Source organism: Ictalurus furcatus, chromosome 3 (assembly GCF_023375685.1).
Source record: "Ictalurus furcatus strain D&B chromosome 3, Billie_1.0, whole genome shotgun sequence".
Lineage (NCBI taxonomy): Eukaryota > Metazoa > Chordata > Actinopteri > Siluriformes > Ictaluridae > Ictalurus > Ictalurus furcatus.
Window position 1 is genome coordinate 18,735,044 of NC_071257.1, and position 24,883 is coordinate 18,759,926.

General features: G+C 38.1%; 1 protein-coding gene across 3 annotated transcripts; it reads left to right on the forward strand.

Annotated features, from left to right (window-relative positions):
- Positions 1-292: 292 nt before the first annotated feature.
- On the forward strand, positions 293-24,197 carry zgc:123010 (uncharacterized protein LOC641500 homolog). Of its 3 annotated transcripts, none has more exons than XM_053621242.1 (17): positions 293-726; positions 11,814-11,887; positions 12,014-12,094; positions 12,227-12,283; positions 12,398-12,601; positions 12,756-12,881; positions 15,246-15,291; positions 19,028-19,118; positions 19,210-19,351; positions 19,441-19,545; positions 19,718-19,796; positions 19,977-20,010; positions 20,116-20,193; positions 20,292-20,394; positions 20,787-20,873; positions 21,039-21,142; positions 21,456-24,197. In XM_053621242.1, exons 1-17 carry the CDS (start codon positions 675-677, stop codon positions 21,475-21,477), a joined length of 1,485 nt encoding a protein of 494 aa, XP_053477217.1. In that variant the 5' UTR covers positions 293-674; the 3' UTR covers positions 21,478-24,197. The 3 variants fall into 3 exon arrangements, with proteins under 3 accessions (XP_053477217.1, XP_053477215.1, XP_053477216.1); XM_053621240.1 differs by having other exon boundaries at positions 298-726; positions 21,254-24,197; XM_053621241.1 differs by lacking the exon at positions 20,787-20,873 and having other exon boundaries at positions 313-726; positions 21,254-24,197.
- The last annotated feature ends 686 nt before the right edge of the window (positions 24,198-24,883 follow it).

Sequence of the window (24,883 nt, forward strand, 5' to 3'; positions counted from 1 at the left end):
ACAGCATCAAACAAATTCAACATCAAAATAGAGTCGCTAAGCACATTTCTGTATAAACATACTTAATGTGTTTCAGGGTGGAGGCTTTGTTTAAGTATATCAGGTCTGTCAAATTATAGGCTACTATACAAATTATATCTAAAGCTCTGCTAATTAATTTTGCACTGTAAATACATGCCCAATATAGCTAGCAGGAAATGAAAGTGGCTAATTGGTGGCCATAAACTTTCAAAAGAGGTCACGCAGAAAGGCAGATCAAATGTATGTGCATTTTATTTTTATTATCCAACCATTAATTAAAAAATATGACAATAAAAAAAGGTTATTTTGTATGCGTCTTGTTTGGTATTCAGGATTTTTATTTATTTATTTATTTTAAATTGGAGCTTCAAGGATTAAACTAAACGTTACCCTCCATTACTTAGCAATTTTGGCCGAACCTTTCCTTTAAACGCATGCACCCAGGCACAGACGGGCACGCACTAGCTATCCCTTTAAGACGCACAAATGGGCGGAGCCTGCGGTCGGGCCAAAGTGTGCCGATGCTCAGGAAGCAAAGCACCATCCATTACTACCTATAGAAGTTTCGCTGTGTTATTGTGTAGCTTGTTTTAAAGCTCGCGGCTACAGTCGAACGAATGTATCAATAGTTTCATTTAAATAAATAATGCTGAATGGTTGCGCTTATGAAGTTCAACATTTGCCGGTTGCTGGGGCTGGGGAGTGGTAAGTCTCACTCCTTTGGGAACTTTTCGCTTACTTTGCCAAACTTCTTTTTCACGCTGTGTTGAGGGCTCATTTAGCTCCATGTGCCAGAACAACTGCTTTTATTTACTCTCTGCTTGTGTCATATTTGACTGTGAAGCCTGATGAAGTTCTCTCGCTGGTTTCGAAGCAGCAACTTTGTACGGACGCCGAGTTGGCGGTTGTGTTGTGGATGTGTTGTGTTGTAATGCTAGATGGTGAAACGCCTGCAGCAGCTGGTGGAGAGGCGCTGGTCACTGGATGGTGGCATATTTGCGTCGAGGTGCGGTTGAGTTACACGCCACGCTCGGATCAATAATTCCCCCAGTGTAACACTGACACGATAAGCTCAGTCCATAAACAATGTAGTTTCAATGTGGCCGTTTAAAATCTCGACTGATTAGTCTGCGATTGAAGGAAGCTCTGAGTGATCATGTAAGTCGCAATTCGTTCTTTACAAACAAACATTACCCGAAGGTCAGTTTGCATTTTAACTGCTACTTCTGTTACAGTTTAGCTTGTGGCAACTGGTCCACATGTCTTCTTTATCCAATTAAAGTCATTCCAAGTCTCAAATTCTTATATATATATATATATATATATATATATATATATATATATATATTCAGTCTGTAATAATAAATCTGGCAGTAGAACTGATTTTTTTGGTATAAGTTATATGAAGATAAGTGATGCAGTGGGTAGTAATCATCCTCTGTATCAATATTCACTCTTAAATTATCTATAGGAATGACTATATCTGTAAAATCTCTCAAAGTCCACCTGATCCAACTTGTCAAAGTTTGGCTCAATATATAAATGCGCACAATAATATTTTGGCTGTTTATTAGAGACACTGAGATTTTTATCCCGGTACTTTTCACCACCAAAAAAAAAACCCATTAGGTCTGAGTTGACATTATGCTTACATGTTATTGATGGATTGAGGTTTGGATTAAACTCGTTCAGGTCAAGTGACCAGACAAACAGGCTGATTACTATAAGAAATTAATCATAAATATAATAACTTTAACAGGGTTTATTTTATTCATTGTAGCAAATTTTATATATATATATATATATATATATATATATATATATATATATATATAAAAAACGGCCGTCCTCTCCATACCTTCTTATCTATAGGAACGGCCGTCCTCTCCGTACCCTCTTATCTATAGGAACAGCCGTCCTCTCCGTGCCCCGTCCTGTATAGGAACGGCCGTCCTCTCCGTGCCCCGTCCTGTATAGGAACGGCCGTCCTCTCCGTGCCCCGTCCTGTATAGGAACGGCCGTCCTCTCTGTACCGTGGCAGTAGAGAGTTTCAGATATTGTGTGCTACACAAAAGAAATGTAAGCCCATAAATTGCATTAAATAAAAGTGGAATAATATATTTCTTCTTTACAAAAATAGCAAAAAATATTTTGTGAACTTTACTTCTTATGTCAGTCTGTAGTGTCATGACATGCGTATCTTACAAAAAATGTATTGTAAAAAACATTTAAACAATGCCACAAAGTACATCATGTGATGGTCTGACTAAATGTTTATGGTTCACTTCCTGTTGGTCTGATAAATACGTTAAATAAGTGTTCTAGAAAAAGGGCAACACTATTTTTCTTTCTTTCTTTCTTTTTGCTGGCATGTTAACAAACCTATTATGTATCCATGATGCATTTGGTGGATCGTCGAAGTGTAATATGATATTTGACATATTGCCCACCCCTAGCATTGGGCTTATCTCTCATTTTGATTATGTCTGAGTATAAATAAAACAAATGTTCCTTTACCTGTGTATTTTCCAAAAATACGAGCGGATTTTAGACCTGAGTTAAATGCTGTGTTATCACCACCTAGGGGCTCAGACAACACAGCTAATGACCAAGGCCTAGCAACCACAATTGTTTATGTAATAGCTTAGAAATTCATTGAGAGAACAGAAACCCTTGGAATTCAGGAATTTGCATGCTTGTGTAGAAGCTTATTTTCTCTGTCAAGTATTCAGGCTGTCAAAACTACCAAAGTGCATGTTTTCTGTCTTCTGCCAGCCAGATACTGCTGTATCTGATAGTGTCCCATCCAGTAACACAAAAGGTGTTTGATGAACGAAGGGAAAGAATAAAGCTCTTTGGAGTTGCTCTTTAGTAGGAGTTGTCAACTGGCAGACCGTGGTCCAGATGCAGAGCCAGCAAAGTATTTCAGCAGGCCAACCTGGAAATATACTGCAACACTGTGTTTGATTAAAAAAAAAAGAAAAAAAAAGCCATAGTTCAATAGACTATGCTGTGGTTTATCACATGCATTTTTGTAATTGATTTAGCTGATGACAGCTCATCTGAGCAGAGACTAGCTATAGGGTTATAGTAGGGCTGGTCGATTAAAATGGTATCGGTATTTATCGATGGTACACCTTTATCGGTAACGATAGAAAGAATGTTCGGTATACCGCTCGATAAAATGTAAACAGACATGAAGTTTGCTTGCATGAACAACCCTCAAGCGTGCGCCATCCCTGGATCATAAACAGCCTATTGTATGCCTGGATAAAGGAGTGTGCTACGAGTGACAAGCAAACAACCAATAACAAGATGTGTATCTGAGGGCTTCTGTTGCGTCATCACCATGTGACATCAGAACACATGTGAACATGTGTTCAGAGCCTGCTGAGGACATAGTGGAATAAAAAAAAAAAAAAGGACGCAGACACAGACCTCAGCACAGTGTAATCCGGAAGTAAGTGTTAAAGTGGAAGTTTTATACGAGGCTAGGCTAACTATGCTAACAGGCTGAACACAAACCAGAGCACCAGGAGTCCCATTCTCTGCTATAATGCAATGCTGATCTCACTTAATGTTTTCCTTTTACATTGCACGCATTTTGTAACATTTTATTTTTTAGGTTCAAGAGTTTCTTTAACACATATTTAATCTTCATATACGATATTTGTTTCAATTCTATTTTGTTTTAGACTGTTAAAGCTAAAATTATTTATTGTTTGCCTTAAAGTGGGTACATTTAAAAATACAGTTGTTAAATTCAAGCCTTTTTTTTCTACTGGTCTTTTTTAAAAAAGATTAAAATGTATCAATAATTATCGATACCGAATGATATCAAACATTATATCATGATAATTTTTTTAGCTGTACCACTGAGCCCTAGGTTATAGTCATTTAAATCAGCAGGGGAAGGATTTTCATAGATTTTTCATTTCATTTACTCTCCTTTCTGGTTAGTCAAGTGGATAAATAGACTGTTGAAAGACAATTGAACATAGAAGTAGCCTAAGCATTTTATTTCCCTTTTCAAGTTAAGAGTAAATATCATTCATCTGTTCACAGTTCATTTGTCAAAAATGATGACAAGCACAAATTAAAACATAGATGCTCTGAATTTACATGCCTTATTTATATCCAACTAAACTTTAATGGGTAAGCAATAAAAGGTAACTGTTGTCACCATTCATTCTTGGATCTTCATTGCTTATCTGGACCTTTTGTGGATTAGGAATTTTATGAAACTGGACTTGGAAATTTGAATCAAACACCCCTGCTCTAGATGGGGTTAAAATGAGTGTAGCAGAACATGGCTAATTCAGGATTAGCAAATACTGTGTCATGTTAGAAATATTAAGTTAATGTATAGTATCAGTTAATAATAGATAGCAAATAAAATTTGTGGAACTGTTGTATGAATCTGTGATGAGTACAACACAGTAACTGAACAAAGAGCTGTTAGTTGCTGAAGTGTACTTCCTGCAAGCAAGCTTAAAAAGACATGATTATACTGGTAAAAACATGCATTGTGTTTTTGTATGACGTGTTGATATTAAATTGATGACTTTTGGGGCCTGCTCAGCAATTTTTTAAATGCATTTTCCATCATCCAAAATGATTATATAAAACAGATTTCTTCATCCTGTTTTCCTTGTTTTGACAACACTTCATTTAAAGGGGAATCAGACATGACGGGCATGTTAAAATATAACACTTCAGTGATTGAGGTAATAGCATAGCATTTTACAGTGATAATCTGAGAACACATGCTTACCAAAGCTACTATATGGCTTCACAAAGTCCTCACACTGAAAGGGGAAGAAACTACACAATTGAACAGATGAAACAGCATGTGTGGTCGTTTGGGGAAACCCGTGTGATGTAGTGGTAGTTGAATTTTCAAAAACGGGTGAAAAAATAATAATCAGGCTTGGGCCAAAATTCGGCTTTTCCATCAGTACATCATACTTTGACACACCAACTTTAGGAATCCATAAATATGGCCAAATGTTTGTCGATACCTGATCATCACACCCATATGTATTAAAAAAAAAAAAAAAAAAGTTTATATACTCATCAAGCATTTTAATTGGAACCCCTGTACACCTGCTCATTTACACAATTATCTATTCAGCCAATCATGTGGCTGCTGTGCATAAAATCATGCAGATACGGGCCAGCAGCTTCCGGTAATGTTCACAACCGTCAGAATGGGGGGAAAACGTGATCTGTGATTTTGATCATGGCATCATTGTTGGTGCCAGACGGGCTGGTTTAAATATTTCTATAACTGCTGATTTCCTGGTATTTTCACACACAACAGTCTCTAGAATTTACTCAGAATGGTGCAGTAAAGAAAAACATCCAGTGAGCAGCAGTTCTGCAGAGAGAAGTGCCTTGTTGAGAGAGGTCAACAGAGAATGGCCAAGCTGGTTGGAGCCGATAGAAAGGCTACAGTAACTCAGATAACCATTCTGTACAATTGTGGTGAGCAGAAAAGCATCTCAGAATGCACAATACGTCGAACCTTGAGGTGGATGGGCTACAGCAGCACATCGGGTTCCACTTCTGTCAGCCAGTAACAGAAAGCTGAGGCTGCAGTGGGCACAGGCTCATCAAAACTGGACAGTTGAAGACTGGAAAAACGTCGCCTGGTCTGATGAAGCTTTATTTCTGCTGAGGCACACAGATGGTAGTCAGAATTAGGCAGCAACAGCATGGACCCAACCTGCCTTGTCAATACTCCAGGCTGATGGAGGTGATGTAATGGTGTGGGGAATGTTTTCTTGGTACACATTGGGCCCGTTAATACCAGTCAGTCATCGCTTGAATACCACAGCCTATTTGAGTATCATTGCTGACCATGTGCATCCCTTCATGGCCACAGTTTACCCATCTTCTAATGACTACTTCCAGCATGATAATGCACCATGTGTTGTGGAACCCATGCCATGGAGAATTGAGGCTGTTCAAAGGGAGGCCCTATCCAGTGTTCCTAATAACATGCTCTGCGAGTGTGTACATCCCATTCCACATTTAGTTTAATTCCCATTTGCTGTTCTAACAACCTCCACTCTCTGGGAAGGCTTTCCACTAGATTTTGGAGTGTGGCTGTGGGAATTTGCCCATTCAGCCACAAGAGCATTAGTAAGGTCATGCACTGATGTTGGGTGAGGAGGTCTGGGGCGCAGTCAGCGTTCCAGTTCATCCCAACGTTCAGTGGTGTTGAGGTTAAGGCTCTGTGCATGCCACTTGAGTTCTTCTACTCCAACCTTGGAAACCATGTCTTCATGACTCTTGCTTTTTACATGGGGACATTGTCATGCTACAACTGATTTGGGTCCCTTCGTTCCTGTGAAATTCTACAGCGTACAAGGAAATTATATATATATATCTATATATATATATATATATATATATATATATATATATATATATATATATATATATATATAATATAAAAAATTGTGTGCTTCTCACTTTGTGGCAGCAGTTTGGAGAAGGCTCACATATGGGTGTGATGGTCAGGCATCCACAAACTTTTTGCCATATAGTGTATATTTACCCCCGGGGGGGAGTTATATATGTTAATATTGCCTTGGGTGTCTGCATGCAACAATCTGCCTAAAGATGTAAACAACCTTTCTAGCTAAGTGCACTTTCCTCCCACAGTGTATGCCAGAATTTGATCAAATTGTTGGATAGTTATGTACTATACGCTAATATCTATTTTGCTAATCAGTTCATTTTTTTAATTAGACTGTCTAACTGCACAGCAGTTGGAATTAAATAATTAAAAAGTAGAACTTTCCTTATGGTTGATACACATGCAAAAGAGAGATATTATGATTCAGGAAATCCTGAAAGCTTCAGAATTGTATATAGTAGAAAATGTCAAAATCCACCATGTCAGTTTCCCACACACACGATTCAGAGTATGTATATTTAAATAAAGGCCTAACACAGCTAGTGGTGTGTGTATATACCAGACAATAATAGATTTATAACTACATGGAAAAACAGTGAGCATTTAAATTCTGTGATATACTGTGTATCATTGTTTTGATACAAGGCTTTCAGTTTGATGTCTGTGTATCAAACTACATTCAACAGGCTGCATATTAAAGTAGGTTGTTGTAGCTAAATTTTTCTCAAGTGCACACACAATCTCCTCTGAAAAAGTGGCTTCCTCAAATCAGGACAGGTGATGGTTTAAAAGAAATTTCTATACACACTGTTTTCCACACTAGCAGATTAACATACTTTGTGTACTAGCGTATTAGCTTGAGGAAAAAGCAGTGGCTTCAGTTATGATGCTGATGGCCAGTAAGAGGTGGACTGAAGCATTACAGTGTGCCAAATCCACCCTGTGTACAACACACTGCTGCTAAGATCACACACATCATCCTGCTGTGTCAGTCTCTAAAAATAGGTGAAAACAAAGAGCAAAACACTGAGCAAACTCTGCTGCATTCAGATAGCATTTCCACACTGATTCAGTTAAATAACACAACACTTTTTATTATTTTTTTACTCTGTTTATGTGGAGCATCCACCATACGTTCCTGTGTCTTATTGGTTACTATAGCAACAATATTGTATTATGGTGCACCCAAGTCATTTCGGAAAGTTCGTCTTTGAGTTGAACGGACACATGAACGCCACCACAAAGTCGTAATTACGAGTGGGGAAACAGGATTTTCTTTGAGCCCCAAGGTTCTGAGTTGGGGGCGTGTCAGTAAGAAAACAGATGCAACAGTGACTACGTTTACATGGACAGCAATAATTTAATTATTGACCTTAATCTAAGTAAGGTAATAATGTGATTAAGGTGTTTACACAAGTCGCTTTTAGAATACTCCTGTCATGTACCCATTTTACATGTTTTAGAACATAATTAGATTAACAGCCCGCGTCATTACATCACCGTGCCATGCCGTCCGACGTCCCTCCAGAATTTCAAGCATCAACATACAGTTCGTCTTTGTTATGGTACCGTATACAGTTTAGGCTGTTTTTATTTATTTTTTTTACGGATGCTTTAAGTGCAGTTAATCATTTGTCATGCTGTACGTGCTATTAGACGACTGCTTGAAGCGGTGGGTGTGTCCCAAATCGCATAGTTACTGTCTATATAGTAGCCGAGATACATGTATTTTTCCCCACTACAGGCCTATAGTAGGAAAGTATGCGATTTGGGACGCGGCCGAACTCTCTTGTTTGCCGTAAAACTGCCGTGTGTGATCGTGTCCTGTCGCAAAATGCGGTGAAAACTCCCACACGACGTTCATAATGTGATTAAGGTGTTTACATGTCTGTAATACACGTCCATAATGCGACTAAAACAGGAGTACTCTACATGTCTTAATTAGCTTATTGCTTACTTCGATTATGACCTTAATTAGATTAAGGTAAGTAAAAATTGCTGTTTACATGATAGTTTCTTAATTAGAGTATGGTCTTAATCGGATTAAGAGTGGTATATTGTTGTCCATATAAACGCAGCTATTTGTAGTTGATGATAAATTTGTTGAAATTTAATGTTTACTCCATATCAGAAGCCGATTTCAGTTGTCTTTGGTATATGCAACAAGTTATTGAAATGCAAGCAAATTGCTTAACATGCCTTTTGTCAGGCTTTTTACAATAAAACAAGCTAACTTCCTGCACAAAGTAAGGTAACATTATACGATTGATATAATGCGTAACGATAAAGATTACAGTGGCTTCATAAATTGATTTAAAAACATAAAAAAGCAAAACACACGTGGTGCATTCTTTGTTCATTTTCCAGAAGTAGAGTAAAAAAAAACAACTCCAACGAGTACGTTAATTTGCTTTGCAGCCTGCACTACTGTCGGAGCCGTGCTGTTATAGAAAATTAACCAGTTTTAACCTAAATGAATCTCAGTGGTTAAATTTGCAAATTCAACATCGTTGTGGAACAATTTTTGATGACCTTTACTTGAAATGTACATCATTGCACCCCGAATAGTTAAATAGGCTACATGTTAAATAGACTTCGGCTTCAGACGTGGCAAAAGTCTTTGATTTGGGGACAGGATTTCTCTTGCTTTTTAGCGAAGTACATTGTTAAGCCTCAGATTTGGATTACTTGCATACTGTGGATCCTTTCAGATGGTTTCTCAAATGCTGAGTGTAACAAAGTAGATATTGTAATATGGAGGAATTTGAGTTTGTTTGTTAACTCTGCTGCATTTAGATAGCCTTTCCTCCCTGATTCTGTCCAGGCTAAAGAAATCACTGCAGTGATCGGTAAGTTCACATTTACTAGTGAAGAACACAGGATTCCAAGACACATCTAGCACTATAGAGACAGCAGGCATAACTTATTGCAGAATGGGAAAAGCCCTGTGCTTCAGACACGCCTCCTTGTGAGTCATGCCAGTGAAATCTGGCCTTGTTTTAATTTTGTCACATTCTAATGCAAAGCTTCTGTTTTGTCTATATGCTGGTAACATAAACACTGTCATAAAGTTTATTGTGCTTGTAGAATGTTTCAATCAACTGAAATGGAACCCTAAGGCATGTATCCAGGTAATGCTTAGTTGTGCTGTATCAAGTGTATCATATCGAGGCACCACCATATTGCATTGTATTGAATTTGAATTTTATGTACTATTAAACTCTTCACTAATAATATAATTTTTACCAGTGCCTTTACTTTAAAAAATTGCTGCTTCACAGGTTCAATGCAACTGTTCTACTTGGTCATTTGAATTGCAGTGTAATCTGATTTCTGACTGATTTTGTTTTTGTCTTTGGGCAGTTGCTATGTGGCTGCATAAAATGTCTTTCATTGTCTCATTATCCTTTTGTATGGAAATCTGTGGAATGTATAAAAATAACTTTCTGAGGAGCTTTGTGGATTGCAGCCTTATTAGCTCATACCAGAAGAAGAGCATTGGTATGCTATGCCTAAAATTATCATGTGACCTTTGGTACTGCCTTGTTGTATGCCACATGCGCAGTGTGTCTGGCATGTTCCTGAAACGCTGCTGTTTCAAGTACAAAAGCTCTGAGAATGCAGGTTAAAGATCAGGAAGCTGCTAGTTGTAGTCTGCATTATTGATGACCGACCTCACAGCCACAGTAATCGGCATGTATTTTTTTTTTTTTTCCCGTAATGAAAATTGTTTGTAATTTTTTTGTTGTATTTATCTGCGTGTAATCAACAGTTTCCGTCGTGTAGATGTGGGCAGATCACCGTGTGAACATATGGGTTTGGTTCAGCACTCGCGTTCGAGTGGAATGAGACGATCCTTTCTGACTCACCTGTCATTTGAGAAGCTCCTCACCTGTACCCTTGTGCTTCTCCCTCTCCTTATGTCACAATTGTAGCAAGCGAAATTAGTCCAGTTTGTGTGGTTTGTCCCACATCTAAGCTGCCAGCTTTGTCAAGATCAAATGTGTTTTGTTTTAGTTACATTTCAGAGAGTGGTTTTAGATTCGATTTGTAAGACATGTTGTGTTTGCTTTATGCTCAATACCAGTGTAATGTAGTATTTTAGATTACTTGTGTAATCATTGATGCTGTGCCAATTTATATGACTGTTTTGTTTTTTATTGTTAAATGAAGCAGTCAGTGCTTTGCTCATCCTGTGTGAACCCAAAATTTTATTGCCTAGTAAAAGCACCGGTGATAAGTAAGCAATTGTTATGGAAGACACATCATCTGGTGTTCCGAAGTCTCACTCGGGGAGTGTTCAGGGTCATGTTAAGCTTTAAGCAAATATAATGTAAAGTGCTTGCCCTTACACACTCAGGAAGTTCAAGCTGAATGTTTAAGCCAAACTGTTATCTCCTTAAATTATTAGCCTACTTGTATTATCAGATGCCACTTGATTTACTTGGTTTTTCCAAACTTCCTGAATAGTGCTTGGGTTTAAAGCCTTGTATTTAGATTGATTCACCACATCTCTGAGCAGAAACATCAAGCCAGTCCCTGAAACACAAGAAACTGTTAAGTGTTAAGAGGCTAGAGCAGGGGTTCCCAAACTTTTCCAGGGCAAGGCCCCCCAAATGGCATTAACATTTGACCGAGGCCCCCCTTTTGCAAGATGTCTTTAAAACACATTAAAAATACAGACTTCTGAATATATCTCCCCTTTTTTTTTTTATTAATAATTACATCGTACATCTTTACATTACATTAGGAATTGATTGTGTGTGTGGTTGTCTGAAAAATCATGTAAAAAAAAAAAAAAAAATCAAAATCATGTGTGTTATTTTTCACACCAAATTTTTTAGGCCCCCTTGGCGGCCCCCACTTTAAAAACCACTGGTCTAGGGCATACTAACAGTACATTTATTCATTTAGCAGACACATTTATTTATTTATTTAGTGCAAACAGTAATTGTACCCTGTGCCGTTATTTTGCTTGGCTTTTCTATAGAGTGTGATAGGTTTCTTTTCTCCTAATCCCTTATATACCTTTGTGCTAAAGAGTCCTAAAGACTCATAGAAATTACACAATCGAAAAGGAGCCTTAAAGTTTCCATTGAATCACAGAACATTCGTTTGGACATGATTACGTGCTTCCCACAAATACTTTCTGCCTTGTTCCCACTTCTGCTTTTGTGAAAATGGATTTTCTCCCCTTGTGTTGTCACATGACTGCTTGCTTAAAATGTTACAGCCCTCAATTATATCCCACAGCAGTATTTTCTCTGCGTTGGCTCTCTCAAACAAACTGTCATTGTTGGCTCTAGCTGGACTTGTGTTTGGATGTTTAAATATTCTGAAAATGTTTTCTGCAACTCCTCCGCAGGCTCCAGTGATCAAACGCTAGAGAAGATGGAGACTGGTGCTTCGTCTGACCACAGTCAGGACGCATTCTCTCAGGTGCAGGAAATGCTGTTTTTCATTTGATGAGCATGGTTTTCTGTGGGTGGACAAGTTAATTTTGTTTGGCTGATTCTTTTTGCAAAAGCAAAGTGACCATGTTTGTGTGTTTTGTTGGTGTTTCAGAATGGATTGAATGGAGAGGAGGGCCTCAGTGAAGAGGAGAAGGCCAGAAGGAGAGCTGAGAGGCGAAGAGCTAAAAGGAAGGTTGGTTGGATGCTTATACATGCAGATGAGCTTAAAAAAAATAAGAAATACTATATCACGGAGTTGGATATCAGAACACATGAGCAATATTAAGGGAAGAGAACTAGCAAGATGTTTTCATTTTCACTTCAGCGTCAAAGAGAGCGAAAGAAGCTCGAACGTGGTAAAACAGATGAGCACACTGTACAGGTACATGGCCATTTTTGCCACTTTTTACGTTAATTATACAGTCTAATATGGCTTCTGGGCAGTATTATATTTCTGTATTACATTATTACATTGTGTTTGTTTCTTGTTTCTCAGGAGGAGGAACAACATGCAGGTGTTGACTCGGAGCTGGATGACAGTGGCTCTGAGGTTGATGACAAACAGATTGAGGAGCAGCAGGTGGAATTGAAGGAAAGAGTGATGGAGAAAGAATGTCCTCCATGTAAAGACAGCGCCACACCACCACTGGCATCGGGAAACAAAGGAAACCAACAGCCATCAGCTTGGTCCTGTGAGGAGGTGCTGTACATGTCGCACTTCATCAGCAATCAAAGTAGCTCTATGAAGCTATCCAAAGCAAACTCTTTGAAGCAAGATTAGAAAAGGAACTCGAATTACAGAGTGGTTCAACAAGTCTTTATTAAGCTTGGCACTTTCAATTTCTCTTCTTCAGGATCCGGAATGGGACGTGAGCAGTGCCTTTGTTGCTAATGCCGTTAGTCACATCAGGCCCAAAACCAAGAGCAAATCAGGCCGTAAATCCAAAGAGAACAAAGAAAACGAGGCCAGAATCAGAGAGGTGAGTGTGACTGCAGTAATAAACATACTACCAAAATGTTTACAGAAGCACAGAAGAAAGCTGTAAATCCTACTTTAGAAAATGAACAGCTGCGTTTTCTCGTAGCTCATGCTGTCACATAAATACATATTCGGTCAAGGCACTACGTCACTGGGTTTAAAGATCAGTACAGAGGATCGTAACTATACTAGTAGTTCTTTGAATGCCTTTTATTGCTTTTTAGAGATGTCCCTTAGTACACAGGTTTCCAGTCCTCAGGGACACACAGTGACTATGAATATTTATTCTGTTCTAACTCTAAACACACTTTCATTACATAGAAAACTGATTAATTAGTTCAAACATGTCAGAACTTGCAAAACAACAACACTGGAACATTGTGGCTTATTATTTGAGATCTTAGCTGGTAGGCTGTGGGACAAGGTCAACGATATCCCAAAATATCTTATGTAAATGTTCTGTGGTATTATATTAACATTAAGGGAAATTGAATATGGGGGGGAGGAATACCATAGACATAATAGAAATAGAAGCTGTAAGTAATTAAAGAAACACCTACAGTGGATATAAAAAGTCTACACACCCCTGTTAAAATGGCAGGTTTTTGTGGTGTAAAAAAATGAAACCAAAATAAATCATGGCAGAAATGTTTCCAACCTCAGTGTGGAATTACAATCTATGAAAATTGTGAAAACCAAAGATTTTAGTGGGGGAGGGAAAAATAAAATAATTATAATAACGTAGTTGCATAGGTGTGCACATCCCTAAACTAATACTTTGTTGAAGCACCTTTTGATTATTACACCATTTTTGGGTAAGAGTCTATCAGCGTGGCACATCTTGACTTGGCAATTTGTTTCTGCTCTTTCTTGCAAAAACATTCCACGTCCATCAAATTATTTATTTTCTAAGGGCATCCTGTGCACAGCCCACTTCAGGACACACCACAGATGTTTTTTAGTTGGGTTTAGGTCTGAGCTTGCTCTGCTTACGTCAATCAGAAATATCGAATCTTTAACATTGATCGTCTTCTTTTGGTTAAGCCATTACTTTGTTGATTTGAATTTATGCTTTGGGTGGTTGTAGTGCTGAAAGGGGAAATTAATTTTCATCTTCAGCTTACTAGCAGACACCTGAAGGTTTTGCACTAAAATTGTCTGGTATTTCTATCTATTCATGGTTCCCTCCACCTTGATTAAAGCCCCAGTTCTGGCTGAAGAAAAGCAGCCCTAAAGCATGATGCTGCCACCACCATGCTTCACCCTGGGTATGGTGTTCTTTTGGTGATCTTTTTTTTTGTATCAAACATACCTTTTGGAAGTATGGAATTCTTATACCTTTTGGAATCAGTCTCATCAGATCACAAGAGATTTTGCCACATGGTTTGGAATGATCTAGTTGGGCTTGGATGTGTTTTGTGAGAAAGGGCTTCTGTCTAAGCACCCTACCCCATAGCCCTATCATGTGAAGAATATGAGAGATTGTCACATGCAGAGAGTAATCAGTACTTGTCAGATATTCCTGCAGTTCCTGTAATGTTGCTGTAGGTCAATGGCTGCATCCCTGGTAAGTTTTTGTCTTGTACTTTTGTACATTTTTGCAGGATGTCCAGTTCTTGGTGATGTTACTGTGGTGCTCCATTTGTTTCTCTTATTTGTTTATGATTGCCTTCACAGTTCCATGGTATATCTAATATTTTGGAAATTCTTTTATATCTCTCTCTTGAGCGATACCTTTCAACAAGTGAGATACCATGCATGCTTTGCAAGCTCTTCGTGGACCATGGCTACAGCAGTCAGATGAAACCAAGATGATGTGAAGAAAATCTTACAGAACCAGCTGATCTTTATTTGTGGTTAATCAGAATCATTTCATTGATGACAGGTGTATGATAATTACTTTTGAACACAGATTGAATTTGATGGTGGTTAACCAGGTGATTGTAACGTTAATTTTTCCTATTTTTCCCCTAAAATGTTTGATTGTTTTTCAGTTTATTTTTATGTGTTGTAATTTCACATTGAGGGTGGAAAAAGTTCTGACATGATTAATCTTGGTTTCATTTTTTTACATCACAAAAACCTGTCATTTTTACAGGGGTCTGAAGACTTTTTATATCCACTGTAAGTTGCAGAATTCTTAATGTTTATAGGTTAACCAAGAGGTAGAATAAAATCTGCTGAATATGGAGAGTTTCTGATGGTCAGGACTGGCGCAGCAAGTGCTGGCAGCTTTCTGCAGTGAGCCTATGGCCCTCTTGCTGTGGCATGTTTTTAAAAACTGCGGTGTAAAGACTTCTTGAAATCATTTTTGCACACCACTCACTGCTTTATATCTGAATGAGACTGCTGATTTTCCTTTCAGGTCAGTGGATCTGAGTCTGTGACTAAAAGAAGTGCCTCACTGACTGGTATGTTGTACACATTCATTCACACGTTTGTGTTAAATAATCAAATAATCAGGCATGGGTGTTTTAAACTGGATTGTTATTAACATGGGTGCTTATGGATCTAAGAAACCCACTGTATGTGCTGCTGCATTATACACCATTGCCAGCTACAATTCATATGTCAGCACCTTCACCACACCCAGCTCTACCCTGATAAAATTCTCACTTTATGTCCTTTTATTAGTTTATAAACTAATTTTTAAATTATTTTTGTTGTACTATATTTCTTTTTCAGACATGTCATATAAATATACTTGCACTGATGATTTGATTGAGCCTAACACCTGGAAACTTGGGCAAAGCAGTGAGATGGTGGCTAATGTAAATGTACTATGAGACAGACATTATTATAAACCAAGACCTACTTGTCTTGAACAAGTGTTTTACTGTCGCTGGTCAGGTTGGAGATCCCAAGAGTTATTTTCAAATTCATACAAGTAGGAATCAGCAATCAAACAACTGCACAAGGTATAATTTTACAACAATGAGTTTATTATCAATTCTATCTTAATGTAAGCTAAATCTAATGTGACCTGCCTCAAGCTAGCTTTGTTACATCACAATAAACATCCTACCTGACCAGTTGTCACCTTCACATGACTTTCCATATATTTACAGGGTTCATACAAGGTGCTTGAATTTGGCTTTTTGAAATTTAAGTACTTGAAAATAACCATATTTTATCTAGTGGCACTTAAAAGTGCTTGAATTATAAAAAGTCAATAAATACAAAATTTCTAAATAACTTGAGTGTTTATTTTTGATAGAACACGAATCCAATCCTTTCACTTAAAATATGACTCCCTGCTGCAGCTCCTCCTAAGAAGCTAAGAACTGGGGTCAAGTTTAAGAATAGCTAAACAGTATTAAACAGTAAACCGATCACCAGACTGCCTTAATCCCTGCATAAATTCCCTCATAAAATAAAAACATTGATCCAGAGCAAATAGTTGTCTCAAATAAGTACTTACCCACATCCATATGTATTTGCACCTGGTTTACACATGGGTTACAGTGTTGACAAGTTTGCACTGCCACTTTAATTTCATTCAAATCTGCTGCTGTATCTACAGTGTGTTTATATATATATATATATATATATATATATATATATATATATATATATATATATATATATATATATATATAAAATATATATATATATATATAAAATATATACACACACACATACAATGAGGGGGGAAAAAAGTATTTCATCCCCTGCTGATTTTGTACATTTGCCCACTGACAAAGAAATGATCAGTCTATAATTTTCATGGTAGATTTATTTGAACAGTGAGAGACAGAATAACAACAAGAAAATCCAGAAAAACGCATGTCAAAAATGTTATAAATTGATTTGCATTTTAATGAGGGAAATATGTATTTGACCCCTCTGCAAAACATGACTTAGTACTTGGTGGCAAAACCCTTGTTGGCAATCACAGAGGTCAGACGTTTCTTGTAGTTGGTCACCAGGTTTGCACACATCTCAGGAGGGATTTTGTCCCACTCCTCTTTGCAGATGTTCTCCAAGTCATTAAGGTTTCGAGGCTGACGTTTGGCAACTTGAACCTTCGGCTCCCTCCACAGATTTTCTATGGGATTAAGGTCTGGAGACTGGCTAGGCCACTCCAGGACCTTAATGTGCTTCTTCTTGAGCCACTCCTTTGTTGCCTTGGCTGTGTGTTTTGGGTCATTGTCATGCTGGAATACCCATCCACGACCCATTTTCAATGCCCTGGCTGAGGGAAGGAGGTTCTCACCCAAGATTTGACAGTACATGGCCCCGTCCATCGTCCCTTTGATGCGGTGAAGTTGTCCTGTCCCCTTAGCAGAAAAACACCCCAAAGCATAATGTTTCCACCTCCATGTTTGACGGGGGAATGGTGCTCTTGGGGTCATAGGCAGCATTCCTCCTCCTCCAAACACGGCGAGTTGGGTTGATGCCAAAGAGCTCCATTTTGGTCTCATCTGACCACAACACTTTCACCCAGTTGTCCTCTGAATCATTCAGATGTTCATTGGCAAACTTCAGATGGGCATGTATATGTGCTTTCTTGAGCAGGGGGACCTTGCGGGCGCTGCAGGATTTCAGTCCTTCACGGCGTAGTGTGTTACCAATTGTTTTCTTGGTGACCATGGTCCCAGCTGCCTTGAGATCATTGACAAGATCCTCCCGTGTAGTTCTGGGCTGATTCCTCACTGTTCTCATGATCATTGCAACTCCACGAGGTGAGATCTTGCATGGAGCCCCAGGCTGAGGGAGCTTGACAGTTCTTTTGTGTTTCTCCCATTTGCGAATATTCGCACCAACTGTTGTCACCTTCTCACCAAGCTGCTTGGCAATGGTCTTGTAGCCCATTCCAGACTTGTGTAGGTCTACAATCTTGTCCCTGACATCCTTGGAGAGCTCTTTGGTCTTGGCCATGGTGGAGAGTTTGGAATCTGATTGATTGATTGCTTCTGTGGATAGGTGTCTTTTATACAGGTAACAAGCTGAGATTAGGAGCACTCCCTTTAAGAGTGTGCTCCTAATCTCAGCTCGTTACCTGTATAAAAGACACCTGGGAGCCAGAAATCTTTGATTGAGAGCGGGTCAAATATTTATTTCCCTCACTAAAATGCAAATCAATTTATAACATTTTTGACATGCGTTTTTCTGGATTTTCTTGTTATTCCGTCTCTCACTGTTCAAATAAACTTACCATTAAAATGATAGACTGATCATTTCTTTGTCAGTGGGCAAACGTACAAAATCAGCAGGGGATCAAATACTTCTTTCCCTCACTGTATATAATGTTAAATCACTTTTAGTATACTTCTAACTCTGTGCTGAGTAAAGTGAACTTGCTGGCTAGCTAGCAAGGTTAATCTAGCACAGTTACTGCACACCAGAGGTCCTTTACTAGCATATTAGTGCAAACTAAAATAATACAGGTCTCCCAAACCTGACACAGTGTGGGTGAAATTCTAAATATATTCTAAATTAATGATCAGATAACTTATGATATGATCATAGTACAGATGGGTGCAAGAAAAACCTAGAAATTAATTCTGCACTTCCTGTATTTACATGGTGAAATGAAAAGAATGAGAGTGCTTCTATTTTCTGCACTGCCCTTTCCCCTATCTATCTGTCTGTCATTCCCCTTCTCTTCCCCGTACTTTGTTCATGTTGCCACGAATTTGAAAACAAAGCATGTTTTCTCTGAGTGAATTTAAAAACAAACAAACAAAAAAAAACCCCAACTTATTTAGCATTTTAAGAAGTGTAAAAAAAAAAATCTTTTAATGGGACAAAAAAAAAAATCCCGACTTGGGCAATCGTCAGTATCTGGCCGAGTGCCTTAGTATCCCTTCTGTGTAGGGAAAGGCTCCATATCTATGTTTTAAGATGCTGAAGTCTATATCTCTCTATATTCATGCATAATTGTATGCACAGAATATTTAGACATCTCCCATGTTTCATTGACACCCTCTACTTTTCTTTATTATTTACCTGATAATTAAGTGCACGGTCGTGCTGCTACTCTGAATGCCCGTTGTGTGGATAGAACGGACCGTCCCTGTGTGTGGACGCAGGGTTCGGGGGACATGTGGACTAACCATGCCAGCAAAATACCCATCTGTTTATTTATCTGGCTGTTTGTTTCCTTTGAGGTTTGAACTTTGAGGTTTTCTCTCTCCATTGCAGAAAAGGGGATCAGACTGGTAAATGAGGGCCAGTACAGTGAGGCTGTTAATATGTTTACAGAAGCTATCAAATGTGACCCAAAGGACTACAGGTACTATCATTCCATCTAGACAGTAAATACACATCATTGAACTTCTCTGATATTAAACTCTATCCTTTTATTTGTCCTTGTGTCATGGCAGATTTTTTGGGAATCGCTCATACTGTTATTACTGTCTGGAGCAGTACTCTCTAGCACTTGCTGATGCTGAAAAATCTATTCAGATGGCCCCCGAGTGGCCTAAAGGCTACTACCGCAAAGGAAGTGCCCTCATGGGCCTTAAGGTAAGACTGTATTTGTCCTCATGCTCAAAATCATGATGATTTGGTGTTAATATTTGTCATCCTGTGTATGCTGTGTACTCATCTGTTAGAGGCACAGTGAGGCTGAGAAAGCTATGGAGCATGTCCTGAAGCTGGACAAGGACTGTGAGGAGGCAGCCAATGACCTTTTCTACTGCAAAGTGCTGCAGTTAATGGTTAGTGAAGGAATAGAATCTGTCTTTAACATTCACATAGTTGGAGACATTAAAAGCCAGTGCATTGTTTATTATTATACTGACAAGAGAACCAATAAATATGGCCTCCATAGATGATGTGAAGATGAGTGCAAAAGATAAAAATGCTGTTTGGATTGCCTCTGTTCAACAGGATCTTGGGTATGAAGAGGAGCAAAGTGTGCTTCTGCTTGAGAAGTACAGCAAAGTACAGGCTGTTCTTGCAGCCAGAGGTATTATAGTAAATGTATGACTTTATGAATTATTGAATGATGTGAATAGTGCAGTTACTCTTTCAGCCACTTGAGGGCAATATTTCCATACACTCCTAGAAATGGGGTTACAGAGAGAGAAATGGATAGTGGTGAAAAGTATAAAATGTTATTTATCATCAGATAAAATTCTTTTCACAGCAGCAAACAATGACTCTACACTCCTTCAGCCCGGGTGAGTGAAAACGGCTGCCTGTAATGTTTCATAAACTTATTGCATGCGTATTGCATGTGTCTCATGGGTTTGCTCATTATCGCTCTATCTCTTCCTCCACCTCAGAAGTCCATGCCCTTCTCTCTGGGTGGGTAACGTAACCACAGAACTGACGGAGAAGCACCTGTGGGACCTTTTCAAAAAGTAAGACTGGAGCCCCGAGACTCTTCAGCTTTGCTGTATTACACTTGTTTATTTTCCATCGTGCTGTTGCGTTGACTCACTCGTGCTTGTTTTTCCAGCCATGGAGAAATTGAGAGCATCCGGGTGCTGCACGAGCGTTTCTGTGCCTTTGTAAACTTCAGAAACGCCAGCATGGCTGCACGGGCAATGGAAAAGCTCAATGTGAGTTGTTGTCTTTAGCACAAAGATGTTTGAGTGTTAATAATATCCCAAGATCTGACTGTGTTACCTCAAATGAAGCACTGTGAACATTTTTAATGTCGTCTGAACAGGGATTTTTCCTCCCTCATTTACTCCCTAAATTGGTCACCTGCCAGTTCCCATCCACCAGCCAGCTCTCCCCCATCACACAACACACCAGGGAGGGTTAAGGCTAACCCATGCCTCCTCTGAGACACATGAAACCGTATCTTTTCAAACTACTGCTCAGAGCCTCATAACGTTAGGAGAAAAGCATTATCTGCGCTTTTCCGCATTAATGAGCTCACAGACGGCTGTTGACTAGTGTCAATGTGATTGATGGGGCATAGAGTAATGACATCCCTCTTACCCAGACAGCTTGGCCAGATTTGCTCCCTTGGCTCCTGGACATGGAAGGCTGTGGCATCAATGGGATTCGAGCTTGCAGTTTCCTGACAATGGTGACCAGATTTACAGATGGACTATTGCCATTAGCTACAATGTCACATGCGCAACCTCTCAGCATGACTTCCGAAAGTGATTTTATGACAGGACATGAGTAATAAAGAAACGTTATTTGAATGGTATTCGAATGTGTCTTTAAAATTTCATTTTACACTTAACAGGGCCATTTGATAGAAAACACACGGTTAGTAGTCCGGTATCCAGACAGACGCATCCTGAAACCATTTCCTGTTTCTGCTGCACCACAGGCCACAGGAACTGCTGGGTAATGAGCTTTACGTTAATGTATCTGGGATTTCTCTAAAGAACTGCACTGTTTTGTTCAGATTACACGGTGTTTGTTCCATTTGTGTGTGTGTGTGTGTGTGTCCTCCAGAGCAAGGCGCAGGGGCCCTGTCAATGGAGATGAGTGCTATTTCTGGAGGACCACTGGCTGTCATTTTGGGGACAAGTGTCACTATAAACATATTCCTGAGCAGCGGGGCAAAGACAGAAAGCCCTGGCAGCCCTGATCAGTGCACTCTTCCTCCTCTCTTCACCCTCATGTTTCTAAATTACTTTCTATTTTTCTCACTCAGAGCCAAAGGACATGGAAAGTGATTGCATGGACTGTGCGACTTCAGAGACATTTACTCATTTGAATGGAACTCAAGCCTGTCTTACTATGATGCTTTTGACTCAGATCAACAATGACCTTGGTGCCTTGGATTTTGTTCAAAGTGCTGTTATCACTTCCAGATTTGTAGAGAATGAGGAGAACATGACTCAGAACAGTGAACAGTCCCTTTAGCAAGGGTTTGGGTGTTTGGTTGAGGCTGGAGTTTGAGGCCAGACCTGGTGTCTCCTGTCATCTCTGCTCTTCATTCTTCTGTGCAAACAGTGCTGAGCCAAAGCACAGCCTCTGACCACTGCTCACTTTTGAGTTCAAACCCAAACAAATACCTTTCATATAGATGAGGTGTTGTGAAACCTTTCTCCCATGTTCTTTTATGCTTCATCAAGAAATCTTGCACAAAGAAAGTGGTTGGTTAAAGCCTGTTTGTGGTTTTTGCCAAAGAATAACACCGTTTTCTATGGAGTACAAATTGTTTAATAAAAATGTTAGTGAGACAGAAACATCGTTTTATATTTATGTACGGATTATTATTATTATTATTATTATTATTATTATTATTATTATTATTATTATTTAAAGGTTAAGTGCAAATATGTGCGCACTTCGGTTCAGCGTATTTGTGACCAGGCTTATTTTTGTTCGACTAACATTGTGGAGGTATAATGGAGAAAACATTTTTTGTTCATTTTCTCAAAGGGTCTTTATGTTAAAAAAAAACAAACAAACAAAAAACTATCAACAAAATGGGTTCAAACCAGCATTTAAATGCTCATAGCTGGTTTTATCCAAACTGTTTTTTTCCCCCTTTGCAGATTGTTGCACTTTATACTTCAGCACACACTGTGTGTAATTTAAGTATTGTTAGATTGGGAAATGGTGCATGTTTTAATATCAAGAATTAGTTTTATATTGACGTATGCATTAAGACTATATTTTCCGAAGGTGTTGACTACAATTCTGGTTCTTTTGCAGTTTTTTTTTTTTTTTTTTTGTCTTGTGTTTTCAAGATAATAGAATTACAGACATACAGTTCTTCTCACACTTCTTAACAAAAGCCTCCTTAAATATTGTTTACGTATTGTGTTTTGGAAGTAATGCAGGAGTGTTCAGTGTTTTAAATGTTATTCTTGTTGTTCCTATTTTTTTTTTTTTCTTCTTTCTCTTTTTATTTTATTTTATATTTTAATTTTTATTTTATTTATTTTTTTTGATTGTGTAACCCAGGCAGTTGTTCTTACTTAAGTTGTTTTTACTGGACCAGGCCAGTGTGGGCTCTCTTCTTTACTATGTTTTTATAGCAGCAAATAGTTACAAAGGGTTCTGGATGAGACTCCATTTTCAAAAGATTTGTCAGTAAGCATCAATTATAGCATGTGGATAAAAGTGTGTAATGTTGGAAGAATTTTTTTACCTGAGGAAAGCTGATTGTGTTGAGGGCCTGATTTACTGTTTGACAGTCTTAAACTAAAACAACAACAACAACAACAACAAAAAACACTAATGGCAGATGTGCAGAACTCTATTCCTGAAGCTCGAGAATGTTTGTTTGGTCTTTTCCCTGATACAGCAAGCTTTGCCCAAAATCAGTCAGTGAGGTGTGTTCAGGAAAAACCCAAAAACTGTGTCGTGAGGTTTCCTTGCAAGTTTTGTGCTGTACTGCTACAACACAGTTATGTCTGTGTCTTTGCCTTTTTGCTAGTATAGCACATTACTCATGACTTTAGTAATACTTACTCAAATTGAACCCTTTGGTCAATCGTGTTAGGCTTTAACTGAATATAATAGCTAGTTCGCTAGTTCACTTTTTGTTTCATTAATTTGGGTTTTGTCTATTACCTTCCTGGAGAACATGGTATATCGACCTGTATGGATATTACCCTTCACGTTAGTGTGTTGCATAATGGTTTAATAATTTTGGGTTCACTCTCTTCATGTCAAATGTGTGTTTTGCTCCAAAATGGGCTGACAGCTAAAATAGTGAGCATTTGCATTCTGTTCCCAAACAAAGGATCTCTATTTTATTATTTTGCGGAATAATGGAAAGTTTTGCATTACAAGTTTTCTCACTCCTGTAAACAATAACATTTAACTTCTTTTCCATTTTTCATCAAAGCAAACAATTCTGGAAAAAAGGCTCCTCTTTTCCAAATTTGTTGTAGCCTTCATCAAATTATTAAAAAAAATCTTCCATGTTCCTGACACTTTTCATGTAGCAGCAAACGGAAGTGTGTGTGTATATATAAACATTCTATGTTAAAATTCTTTAAATGTCCCCCCCCCCCCTTCCCTTTGGCATTGTCATGTTGTAACTGCAACACACAACTCAATAGACAATCATGTCTCATTAAGTGTTCTAATGCCCTGCACTGTACTGCCAAAGAGCTCTTGTAATAAATATACTGACTAACATTTTCTTCTTGATTTCTAAATCTGAAGTCATCATTGTTATGAAGCCTCTAAACAGGTTTTTTTTAAACCTGTTTAGAGGCTTCATAACAAAAAAAAAAAAGGACATCCTGCATTACATTTATAAAATGGATTTTGTTACATAATTAGCTGAACATGTTCAACTGATCTTCAATTGGTAAAGATGAAACATTTGGCACTGTATAAATGTCAAATTTGGCCACATTTAAATGGTAAATATGCTGCTCACTTATTTTTTTTATTATTATTTTTAAATAAAATATTTTTAAAAAATTGTCATATGAAGTCAAGGTGAATTTCACTGACTTTTTTTTTTTTTTTTTTTTTTTTTTTGCTACTGATCTACAACGAACACCTTTATTATGGGAAAATATTGGAGAAAATTATAATTAAGTTTTTCATTGGTATCCAACTACTATTACTATATAATTTTAAAAAATTTTTATTTAAATGTAAAAGTTTTCTTCTTGTGTTGTAGATTGTACCTCCAAAGCAGTTTGACAAGACATATAGTACAATTGTGGTATTTTTGGTAAACATACAAGGCCCTCTCTGTTTCTATGCTGAAATCCCATTAATTCAATGTGTAGATATAAAATTCAAAATTGAGATGCTATCTCCTGCATATTTTTTATTGCTGTGCTATATTACAAACCATCTTACAATCTGTATTTTCACTTGCATGTCCCCCCCCCCACACACAGAGAATAGGCATCGTTGCATTAATGTTTAGTCTGTTTTTATAGGCACAGCTCTTTTGGCCTAAGTGATTTTCTGCTGTTCAGTTCTAATCACAGCTGTTCATGTTCATGTGGGGAAGATGCTTCTCTGTCATCAGTGATGTATAAAAGGATGCTTTGGTAGGCCACTGGTATGTTTTTTTTTTTTAAAAAAAAAAAAAAAAAAAAAAGAGGAACACTAGCAGCTTAGCTGAGAAAAAATGTATCTGTTGAAGGAGAAATG

What these genes read in the sequence shown, in the direction of transcription:
- zgc:123010 (XM_053621240.1), top strand. Translation starts at nt 675, where the DNA reads ATGGTTGCGCTTATGAAGTTCAACATTTGCCGGTTGCTGGGGCTGGGG. An exon ending in GTTGCTGGGGCTGGGGAGTG is followed by an intron (nt 727 to 11,813) that starts GTAAGTCTCACT and finishes ACTCCTCCGCAG; the next exon opens with GCTCCAGTGATCAAACGCTA. An exon ending in CAGCTTGGTCCTGTGAGGAG is followed by an intron (nt 12,602 to 12,755) that starts GTGCTGTACATG and finishes TCTCTTCTTCAG; the next exon opens with GATCCGGAATGGGACGTGAG.